This window comes from Alligator sinensis, unplaced genomic scaffold (assembly GCF_000455745.1).
Source record: "Alligator sinensis unplaced genomic scaffold, ASM45574v1 scaffold469_1, whole genome shotgun sequence".
NCBI lineage: Eukaryota > Metazoa > Chordata > Crocodylia > Alligatoridae > Alligator > Alligator sinensis.
The window spans coordinates 3448997-3459720 of record NW_005841934.1 but is presented as its reverse complement, the minus strand read 5'-3'; the positions used below and the strand labels follow the sequence as shown (position 1 = coordinate 3459720).

Genomic DNA, 10724 nt, shown 5'->3' with positions numbered 1-10724 from the left:
GGCACCTGGTTGAGAGTCACTCTGACGTAACCCTTCCAGCCTTTCTACTCCTGTTGACAGAGTTTGTCCAGGCCCCTGGTCATTCTCTTTGCCCTTCTCCAAACTTCCTTGAACTTTGCCGCATTTTTATCTTTTAGGGTGCAATTTGTTCTCGTTTATGATCCATCACTTAGGTCAGCTGCCTGACACGTCCTGTTCTTCAGAGGGACTCTGTCGGGGGCGCATGTTGGTCTGGCTGCCCGACTAGGCAGCTGCGCTGGCAGAGCTCAGGACCCGCTGACAAAACAGTGAACACGTCTGTGCTCAAAGCTGCTCGGCGGCAGTGGAGCCGGTCCTCCCTGCTGGCAAAGCGAGACGCCGCCGCCCTCCTACCTAGGGCAGGCCCATGCCTCCTGCGAGCTGCTGCAGTGCCTTCCCCGGGGGAGCTGCGGGGCTGGCTGTGGAGTCTGGGGGGCTCTGGGAAGCAGCTCAGCGCAGGGCAGAATATTCCTTCCCATTGGCCGTTTTTGAGGCAGCGAGTCAGAGCGACTTGTGGGGAGGGGAAAGTAAGTGTCCTTTAATTGGCAGTTAGGTCCCAGCAAGCCATCAGGGTCCTCTGCGGGTGAGTGTCGTGAAGTCCATCTGCAGCTGCAACAGGCTGGGAGATTGCAGGGCCTGGTAAAGGACCCAAGCCGTGGGGTAATGGGAATGCAGCTTCAAGGGGCAGTTTCCCTGCCAAGAACACTAGTAATTGCTCTGAGAAAAAAGGGGCTCTGTCAACATGAAAGGCTAATTGTGGCATTTGGGCGTGAAGGGTGATGTATTTTACTGCCTGCAGTTAGCGCGTTCAGTAATCCGATTTAGGCAGGAGCTGTGATGGCTGAGAGGTGCGAAGCCAAGACATGTTTCATCACATCCAACGCTGAGCTGGCTTTGTATCTTAGCGAGGGGTATGTTCTCCAGCAAGGAAATAGTACAGGCTTGCGGGCATGCCTGTGTGCATGTGTGCGCTTGGGAAAAGAGGCAGCATGGAATAAAGATCTGAAGTCCCTAATCCAGATTGCCTGGGGCATCTGAAATCTGAACCTGGAGCTGGAGTCTAGTGTCCTGAACAGCTGGTTTCTGGGCCCATACCCTGGGTCTGGACACTCCTTAATCAGGAGACTTCCAGTCCAGCTGGGCAAGCTACAGCTTCAGCTGCTCTTTAGTACTGAGATAGGCATGCTCACCTCCCTCAGCACTAGGAGTGGGCAGGAGGCTTGTGAAGAGTTGATGAACAACAGGTGATAAGCAACAGGCAGGCTTTTACTTTGTCTCCACATTAGCTGTTAGTACGAGGAGCCAAGGAGTACAGTGCCTGACCCAGAGGGTAGGATGATGAACTTCCCTTTGCATCATTTGTCAGGTTGGAGCAGCTTTCCTTGATTTACCACAGTTGTTTTGCTTGCTGCGACAGCCAGTTAAGGCATTTGATAATGACAAAAAAAATCACAAGCGTCAGGGTTCCCTTTCCACCCAAGCAGAACTTTTAGGCTAACTTCACGAGCAAGAGGGGTGTGACGAGTCCCCTTGCAATCGTGGGTGCTGTAGGAGGCCCTTAGACAGAATAACTCTGTTTGCATGTAGTCTTGTCCAGTGAAACCAGCTGAAAGGGCCTCTCTTCTTGAATGCTTGCAGTACAGGTACCTTGTGAGCTGGCAGGAGGTACGTGTTTGGTAGAATAGCTATGCTCCTGGGGCTTGCTTATCTCTGAGTTCAAAGGCTGGGAGTTCAGCTTTGTGTCTTTATCCTCTACAGAAAAGCAATTTCTTTGATATTTGTGTAACTGCTTTTCCTGAAATGGGATGGCTACTCCTGACAGTGTTTGAAAGAGCAAGCCAAAGCCTTTCCTGCTAAAAGCTTTAAAAAATCATGACTTCATATTTTGGAGGGGAGAAAGGCCTTTTAGTATACCTAGGTTTTTTTTGCGCACCCAAAATTTTCAGGAGTTCTGGGTGGACAAGAACTGCAGGATGGGCCGCCTGGAGATGAGAATGCAGAGCTGTGGACCAGTCATTGTCAGTACTGTACTTCTCGTTTGAAATTAGTTTATTTGGCTGTTGTCTTCCTTCATCCACAGAGCCTTTTCAGTCCTCAGTGGAAAAGAACAAAATGTACAACCATCACTCAATTTATTTGCTGATCATATGTCTTCAGAAAGATCCGCATCAAGTAATGTGAGCAGTGAGAGTTAATTTGAATATGTGTTTGCATGCACGTGTGTGTATGTGTATATACAGGGCTGTACTTGGTAGCCGTGTTGGTCTGAGACAAAAAGACATACAAAAAACTAGAACTCTTGGTTCCAAAATGATATCTTTTATTAGACCAACTAATAAATGTTGGTCTAATAAAAGGTATCATTTTGGAACCAAGAGTTCTAGTTTTTTGTATGTGTATATACACACATTTATACACATACACACATACAGCATGTACACCAGGTAGGCTGGTACATGGCATAAACTGTGCAAAAGGTTGTCTTTTCACTAATATTGTGAGCTTGTATTTTATTGCGTAAATCACATTTCTTTAGGAAAGCTTTTTACGGGCATACTGAAAGGAAGTTGAAGCCCACAGTTTGGATCTCTGTGTACAAAAAAAGACAAAAAGAGTTTACAAAATGTGTTGGTGACGATGCTTCCGCTGATATATAATGTTTTAATGTAATGACAGCTGGTCTTTCTTGCCTTTGGGTTTACACATTCTCCTGTAGTGCTCACAACCCCAAACCCTCCTGCCACCAGACTACTGGTCCACACACAAAAGCAAAACCAAACTCCAGCGCTCCCGGCCAGCCAGCATGTCAGGGCATACAGGCACGCTCAGTGGTGAAAGGCAGTGGAGGCTTCTGCAACTCGTGGTTTTCGCCCTGTAAGAGCTTCACCAAGCCACGGGGTGAGGATGCTGTGTGTGAAGACAATGCAGTCGTCTTAGCTCGTAGAAGCATGACGCCTACAGCTCCCACCCCGTGAGACCCCTACCCCTGGGAGAACTCATGCTGGAGGGGAGGGAGCTCTCTTCCCTAGGAGGGAACCAGGTTGTTTTGCGAGTGTTACTACAGCTGTTGAGCTTCTGTTGACTGTGGCCAGACCGGCAAATCTGGGTGCTGGGCGGGGGTCCCCATGCAGTGGAGTGGGGCTTAACTGGTGCAGTGGAGCAGGCTGTGTGCGTGGGAGAAGCAACGTTCGTTTGTGTAATTTCTTGGAGATGTTTTGTGAAGGCAACTGAACTAGGGCCATACACCTTCAAAGGAAGCAACAGAGTTAGGAAACCCGGCCCTGTTTGACGTGAACAGTTTCATCTAACCCAACACCACTCGGGAGACATCAGCCCATGTCCTCCACAGCCACGTGTCAAGTGTGCCTTGGCCCTTTTCATCTGGTTGCATTTCTCATATAGGTAATGAGCACAGGCTCTGCCCGGGTTGGTTTAATGATGACCTGAAAAGCCTCGTTTAGACTCAAGGACATTTGAGCTGACTTCAGCTTTCATTTGGTCTTTGGTGACCATGCGCGAGAGATTCCTGACACGAATGCTTGTGTAGAATAAACGTGGCAGGGAAGAGAGGCAGTGCTGCAGGCTGGAGCTCCCGGCCACCCTGGCCATTCCCTGCTGTATGCAGGTCCGTCCCTTCAGGGTGCCACCCGGAGGTTTCCAAGAAGCTCTCCAGCTGCCGCCCTGTACCTGGCAGTGCCAGTGACAGGAGTGCTTGCTCTAAGATTTAGCTCCAGGAATGATTCACAGACCTGGGAGAGTCTGCCAAGCCTCCAGGAGTGTCCACCACTGTAAACTGGGCAGTGTGAGTGTATGCCCTACCTCAAGGGGTTAGCCATGAGTTAATAGGGGTGGATGTTAGCATGCACCCATAATTAGAGAGGAAAGCTTCCTCATCTTTTCATATGAGTACTTCTACTAGTAGATACTGCGCCTTCACCGTTACCATACCCTGTCCTGGAGGAGAAAGCCCTTGTATGCATTTCTACTGCAGCAAGCATTAATAGCAGTAAGTAGCCCCAGAGACATGGTTGCAAACGTCCACCACAGACAGAGATGTCAGTGTACAGGTACTAGCTCCCAGCTGGATGTGACCCGGCGTTTAGCTTTGGCAGGTGCTACACCACTTTTTCCTCCCCTGTCAGTGTTGCCGTTCTTCTCAAGTTTGCCTTTACTTTAATAAACTCTGGCGCATGCTCTTCATGCTTCTCTTCCTCTTTCTCCAGCTGAAAACAAGAGAGCAGCAAATGTTATCTATGCATGGTGGGAATGCTGGAGAGCATAAGCGCACCCTTACTTACAGTCCTCAGACTCTGTGGCTCCTACTGCCATCGCTTTCATTGCAGCAACACGTGTATTACTTCATTTTCAGGTGCAGCCAGGGTATCTGGCCACAGGCAGTGTCGGCGTCATACATGCAGGGACTGCGTTTGCAAATCTGGGCATTAACATCCCCACCCTTGTATCAGCAGCCAAATCTCCCACGTGTGACCCAGTCTCTAAAACAAGTGCACTCTCCCAAAAGGGTTAAGGTCAGGGTAAAAGCAAGACTTATGCAGCTCTGAGACCTTTAGAAGATAGGTCATCTTCCTCCTACCACAGAAGTGTTGTTTGATGAAGAAGGCTGGTTCATGTCCTTGCCTGCTAACTGGTGCAATGGTTTAATTAAAGAATTATTGGCAGTGGCATGGGTGTGAAGATGAAACCCAGGAGAAGAAGAAACAATCCTCTTAATTAAGCTACCAGGGCTGAGAACATTGAGTTCAAAGCTTTGTTCTGCAGCTGTTTATTTTATTAACTGCCTTTATGCCAGCGTGGAATTGGGATGTCAGCTCCTACCACGGCTTGGCCAGTGACCACAGCCCCTGCTGTCCCTGGCCTACCGTGGTCCCCACGCCCCTGCTGCCCCTTGCATGGGGTATGGGCTTCCTGTCAGCACCTGCAAAGCTTCAGCATTAATCGCCCCCAAATCCTTCCTGCAAACCTGCCTTTGCCAGCGGCGAAGTGGCTGGCATGCTGAGACCCAGCCCCATCACACTCGTCCCCTTGCCCTCCCAGTCTGTGGGCCTGCCTCTCACTTGTCTTCCCTGCTTCCTCTCCTGTTCTGCTCCTCTGTCCTGTCTGGCTTGGCGCGAGGGCTGTCGCCCCCAGACCCCCCTCGGCACTCCGGTAACACAAGTGCCTCGTAAGAGCAAATGTCGCTGTGGTTGCCGCAGGGCTTGTTTTAACAGCTGGAATTCATACCAGCACCGATGGGTCACTCTCACCCCGGGACTGTCACTGATGCGATGCCATTCCCGAAATGTGCCAGTCGTGTCTGTGGGGGTAGTGGCAAATAGGGGAGGTGGACAGAGAAATGGAAACTCTTCCTTGCATCACTTTGACTGGGGTTGGGGGGAGGGATGTGGAGCGTGAGACTCTTGAGTCAGCTCCTGGACCAGGAGGGCAGAGATGGGGGTTTGTGGGTGTCTAGGCTGGGCCTGACCCTTTCCTTTTGCCCATCGTGGCTGAAGGCAGGCACAGGGGAGCACACGGTGGTGCCTGGTCTCGGGGGCTTGCCCATAGCACCTCGGTGCCCATGTGCTCAGCTCCACAGCACCACCGATGTGGTTCTTACTCCATTTGATTCACGGGCAGCAGAAACGTTGCCAGCGCTTGTCTCCTCCTAAAGCACCTTCCAGCTTGTCCAGACCTCGGGTGGGGCATTCACTATACATTACTTGGAGGGATTTGAAATTCAGTGGCTACCTTATCCAGCCTCTGCTGCCGTTTCAAGAGCTCTTGTTCAAACGGAGACTTCAGTTTCTTTGCCTCCTCTTCCTCCTTTCTCTGCCTGATCAGCTGATTTCGCCGCCGGTGCTCGAGTACTCGCTGTAGCTCTGGCTTGCTCTCTACTCCTAGGCCTCTGTGAACAAAACACAGAGCACGTCAGAGCTGGAGCCTGTCTGCTTGCAGCCAGGACTCTCAGCCCCCCCCGTGGCACGCTGCCCAGAGACGTGGAGTTCGGGCTTGTTGGACAAAGTGCCAGGGCTCTTCTCCTGCATGTGGCCATGTCAGTCAGTTAAACAGGCACTGCTAGTTAGCCTTGCAGCGCGTCTAAAATCCTGAGGTTTGTTCAAAGCAGGGGTGTTTTGTTACCTGATGGGGAGACAGGAAACTAATTGGGTCAGGAGCCTTCACCTGCGTGCCAGCCCGTTTCAGGCGCCGGGCCTGGCATGGGCGTGAGAGAAGGGCTGACAGCAGATCAGGTGCTGGGATGTTCACAATCCAGGCTCAGACCCAAGCTTGCCCCGTGCCCCTAATCGTCTTCCTGATGCATCACCCACAGCCCTGGGGCACTGGATAGCAGTTATTGTGCTCTGATTCTCGCTCTGCAGAGGAATATGTATTGCACACAAATCTACCTGACACGTGTACTGAGATCTGCAGTCAAGCATGCGGGAGGGCCACATTACTTTTAATTGACACCTGGTCCTTCAGGTCATCATGGCCCTACTTCTTCCCTTGCTCTCTTCTCTGCTGTATTGCTCAGGAGCCCTTTGCAGTTTGTTTAAATTCTCTTTGACAGCAGCTGTCACAGCTTGACTTCTGGCAGTCCTGTGACCCCTGTGACAGCTTTTCGGCTGATCAGGCCTTATTCCCATGCCCTTTAGTCTCCCTGCTTGCTTCTGTTCTCCTTTTGAAGAGGTTATTCATCTCATCAGGTCTGAAACCTTTCCCTACATGTTCTTTGTCTTTGGCATACAAGTTCCAGAGCGTTTTTGAGAGCATTAAAAGAATGCCTCTGCACTCGGGTCCTAGAGCACGTCTCCCCTCCGACTTCACTAGCTAGGAGAGCATTTGATACAGCACCACTTGGAAGATTATCGGTTGATCTGGAAATTAGTAAAAGAATTGTAAGGTAGGTGAGGAGCCGCCCTACAGTGACACACCAGTGGGTTGGGTTGTGTTGCAAGGGGTTGGATCGAGCTGGGGTTGAGGTCCAGAAGGACTACTCTTGTGGCCAGCCTTATTTAATAGTGTCATTAATGGGACAAAAAGCAGGAGTTTGCTAATGGAATCTGTCTTGGGCACAAGGCTGGGAGGGTCGTCGGTGCAGGGAAGGACCAGCACGTCATACGGAAAGACCCGCCTGACTTGGAGGATGGGGTACAAGATGTACGTACTAGCAATGGGACTCCATTTGCTAGCACCAAGTGCACAGTCGTACACTCATGCCGCTTGAAATCAATGGCATTTAGGAAATGAAAAACCTCTGATACTCTTTGGCCCCTCGTGGCCTGGCACCTGGTGATTTTCATTAGGGTTGCTCCAAAGCAGAAGCAACTCAAGTGTTCGGGTACACAGCTTCCTCCCCAAAGTGACAAGTGCTCTGGGAATATCTCACCTCGATGTGCAGTTATGGGAGGTAAATATTATGTAGCTGTGGCACCCGTCGGGCCAACAAGGGAGGGGTTTTCCCGGTGAGGCAGCGTGTTTGAGGGACTCTGTCTAATGCATCCTCCCGTCACCCTTTTTTCTGCTTTGGCTTTAGTGCGTTGGCAGCGGGGGCTCCATGATATTGTCTACACCAGGAAGATTCAAATGCTATGCAGAGACCTTCCCCTCGGTAGTCAAAGCTGCTCGCTACTGCTGACTTGGAGAAAGCGAGTCTGCCTGGGCTTGGGTCTCAGGCAGGAAGCGTAAGGGAAGTAGAAGCTGTAATGCTGCCTTTGGGTTTCTGAGTATTATTTGATTTGCTTTCTGTACTGAGAAGCTTTGTTCAGGATCTAAGTCTGGCTGTGCCAAGAGCTCCTTTGAGCTGCTTCCTTGTCCTGCTCCAAGGGGAATACACAGAGCAAGCTGCATTATAAGCTTTGTGTAACTCTCCCTATCCTCCACCCTTCTCTTCAGACAGTGGATAGGACGTGGTTGGGACACGCAGGATATTGGCAACCTGCTATCTCAAAGATGCATATTAACTCTCTGGGCTTTTGAGCCTGCAAGGCTGTGTCTGACATAGGTTTGGTATAACTGAAGCAGGAGATACAGGAGGGAGTATTAAAGATGACCGAGTCTGATGGAGCTTTTGTGAGCAAAGGCTGGGCTGGATAAATCCGGCTTTGATTGCTTCCCAATTTTAAATGAAGACAAAACAACTCCAGGATATTAGAACAACCCAGCAACAACAGACCAGTGCAGGGATTCTTGTTTGCAGGAGCATTTGCTCTCCATATTTGTTTAAGACAAATGTCTGGTGCTGCTGGGTGCTGGTGCACAGAGCTACGGGTCTAACCCCAGGTGCCCTGGGCTCCCCTGGGTGGGAAGCGGGTGTGGGTGGGGGTAGAGGCAGTGGTGATGGTAACGGTTGTGTTACGATGACATCTAGCGATCTATGTGGGAATAACACGAGGCAGGGCTCTGGCACCGCCGCTCAGCTCAGCTACGGGCACTCACTCCCTGCTCTGTTCCTCAGACCGCGTCCACCACCCGTCTCCATCCTCTGGTCACCGTGACATGCTCCAGCGTGGCACCTGTATGAGCCCACTGGTCTCTGCAGCGTCACACTGCTCTAACCCATTGGGATACGCGGACTGACCAATACTAGGTGAACCTGGAACCAAGAGCAGTTATGCTTTTATAGGAAGCAGGAGCCAGCGTGGAGACCGTCCACTGTCAGTAAGCAGGCTACACCTCCGTGGCCCTCTGCCAGCACCTGTACCCAGGCCTGCATCCCCAGGTCCCCTTTAAAGGGGAGGAGGAAGCTGGATATCAGGGTGTTCCCTGGTACCAGGGAGCAAGAGAAGAGACTGCAAGGCATCTCTTTATTTAGGGATCTGCTTCTGCAGCCTCCCCTGCCTTTGTGGGGAAGTGGTGTGACTGCTGGGCCACTGTGAACAGGCGGCCCAAGCCTTTAAGCCTTGCTTTGTGATCCCGAATGAAAGGGCAGTTCACGTCCGAGGTGCGTGACAGCCGAGCAGAGGGAGAGGGGTCTGTCCAGAGCACCCAAGGGGCTACCGCTGCCTCTGCCTTTCTACCAAGCTGAGCCTGAGCTGAGGCAAATCAGAAAGCACAGCGTCTCTCGTCCCACCTGGCACGCACAGATCTGAAGGAGCGCTTGGGGGTGCTCTCACCTTTTGTGGTTCATAAGCAGCTCTCTGTGGAGCTCCTGGTGGCTTTTTGAGGCTTTTACAGGATTTAGGAGCTTCTTTGGTTTGATAAGGCCAGGGTTTCCATCGATGTAGTCTGGGTGCGCCGTGATATTCCCAACCTCTGGCCGCTCCCTCTGGATTTCTGAATACATAGAGGCTGGAAGAGAATAGAGGCAACTGCATGAGGAGTCCCACTGCTGACGGGAGCAAAGTGAGTGCGAGTTCGCAGCCTGACCGCCTGGCCCTGCCCCAAGCAGCTTGTGGTCTCGGGGAGCATCCCTGTGCGTGCAGGTGTGCACGCATGTGTGTATGCCTGCCTGTGTCCACTCAGGGAATGCAAGATTCCCTCGCTGTGCAACTCTGCCACAGATGAATCGCTCTGCTTGCAGTGGGTGCAGTCACTGGCTCCACCACTTACTTCCCACTGTGACTTCCATGTAACATCCTGTAAGACTAAAATAGACCTCAGTAAAACTGAACCCCCCAGCTTGGGACCCAGTGTTTCTGTGCTGGCAACCTCACAGCTGGGGCAGTCGGTCCCTAAGGCCAGCATGTCCAGGCAGCCCCGGGATGGTAGGACCTCAGGATCAGGCCCAAGGAAAGGCTCCTTTATGAAACAGTTTCATGATGTCAGGCTGGTCTCGTTCTTGAGACCCATCCCTGCGCGTCTCACAGTATCAGCACTCACACCTGTAACATGTCAGATGTAATTACAGCAGTTGTAACCTGCCATCATAGCACGATCATTTCTACACGCTAAGATGTCAGAACAAGCGGCAGCAGTATTGTAACGGACAGTACTTTCCATATCCAATTGGCCATCTGCCTGCTGATGTCCTCCAAGATCTAGTGACTCTCTTAGTTTAAAAACCTGTAGAGAACAAGGGCGCAGCATCAGCTGTAGGGTGCGGCACCTGCACTGTGCTGTGGCTTTAAGTGTGTGCTCCAGAGAGCTGGCAAATCTGTGCCAGGGTGCAACCCGATCGGGGAATTCAAGCAGCCTGGAAGAGCAATTTGCTCCTGTGCAAACAGAAACTGGAACAGTTTCCTAATCAGTGCAAACAGTCCCAGGAACAAGGTGTGTGTGGCAGTCTAGCCATGGGTCTCCCTCTCTTTCGTGGCTTTGGAGAGCATGGAGTGAAGGCATGTGGGTCTGTGCACCAGCAAGGCAAACTTGAGATCTTCTGTAACATCATTGTCCTCTACGTTTTGGCTAGCTCACTTGTATTTAAAGAACAAAGCCCATTTGAAAGGGAAATCATGAAATAAAGAGAAGAAGACAGGGGAGGGTTATTTATGGATTCATACATGTTTAGGACAGAAGGGACCTCAGTAGATCACCGAGTCCAACCCCCTGCCCATTCCTTCACGGGCTGGGAGTGTTTAATGAGCTTAAAATGGATTGGGATCAAATAAAGCTGTCTAAGAAAAAAATGCTGAAGAAAATGACTTGGTACAGAGCAGCTTCTCTTGAACGTTAATGGGAGCGGTGCCCAGCGCTCGGGGGGTGAAAGGAAACGCATCGGAACCTGTCACATCGGTGTAATTGGGGCAGAGAGCTCGGGACACAGACACCAC

The 10724-nt window shown here is 51.2% G+C and overlaps 1 protein-coding gene and 1 long non-coding RNA gene across 3 annotated transcripts in view; one reads left to right on the top strand and one right to left on the bottom strand.

The window, feature by feature from the left end:
* The window catches only part of LOC112549583, a 231558-nt gene that overhangs the window by 13294 nt on the left and 207540 nt on the right, over positions 1–10724 (top strand). The window lies entirely within an intron of this gene.
* Positions 2392–10724, bottom strand: part of FAM107A (family with sequence similarity 107 member A) — a 22123-nt gene continuing 13790 nt past the window's right edge. For both annotated transcript variants that reach the window (XM_025199014.1, XM_006019627.3), the window contains 3 exons: positions 9129–9303; positions 5764–5920; positions 2392–4241 (listed from right to left, as the gene is read on the bottom strand). In XM_025199014.1, the coding sequence (XP_025054799.1) occupies positions 4134–4241; positions 5764–5920; positions 9129–9298 (435 nt within the window). In that variant the 5' untranslated portion in view covers positions 9299–9303 and the 3' untranslated portion in view covers positions 2392–4133. The remainder of the gene's footprint in view (positions 4242–5763; positions 5921–9128; positions 9304–10724) is intronic.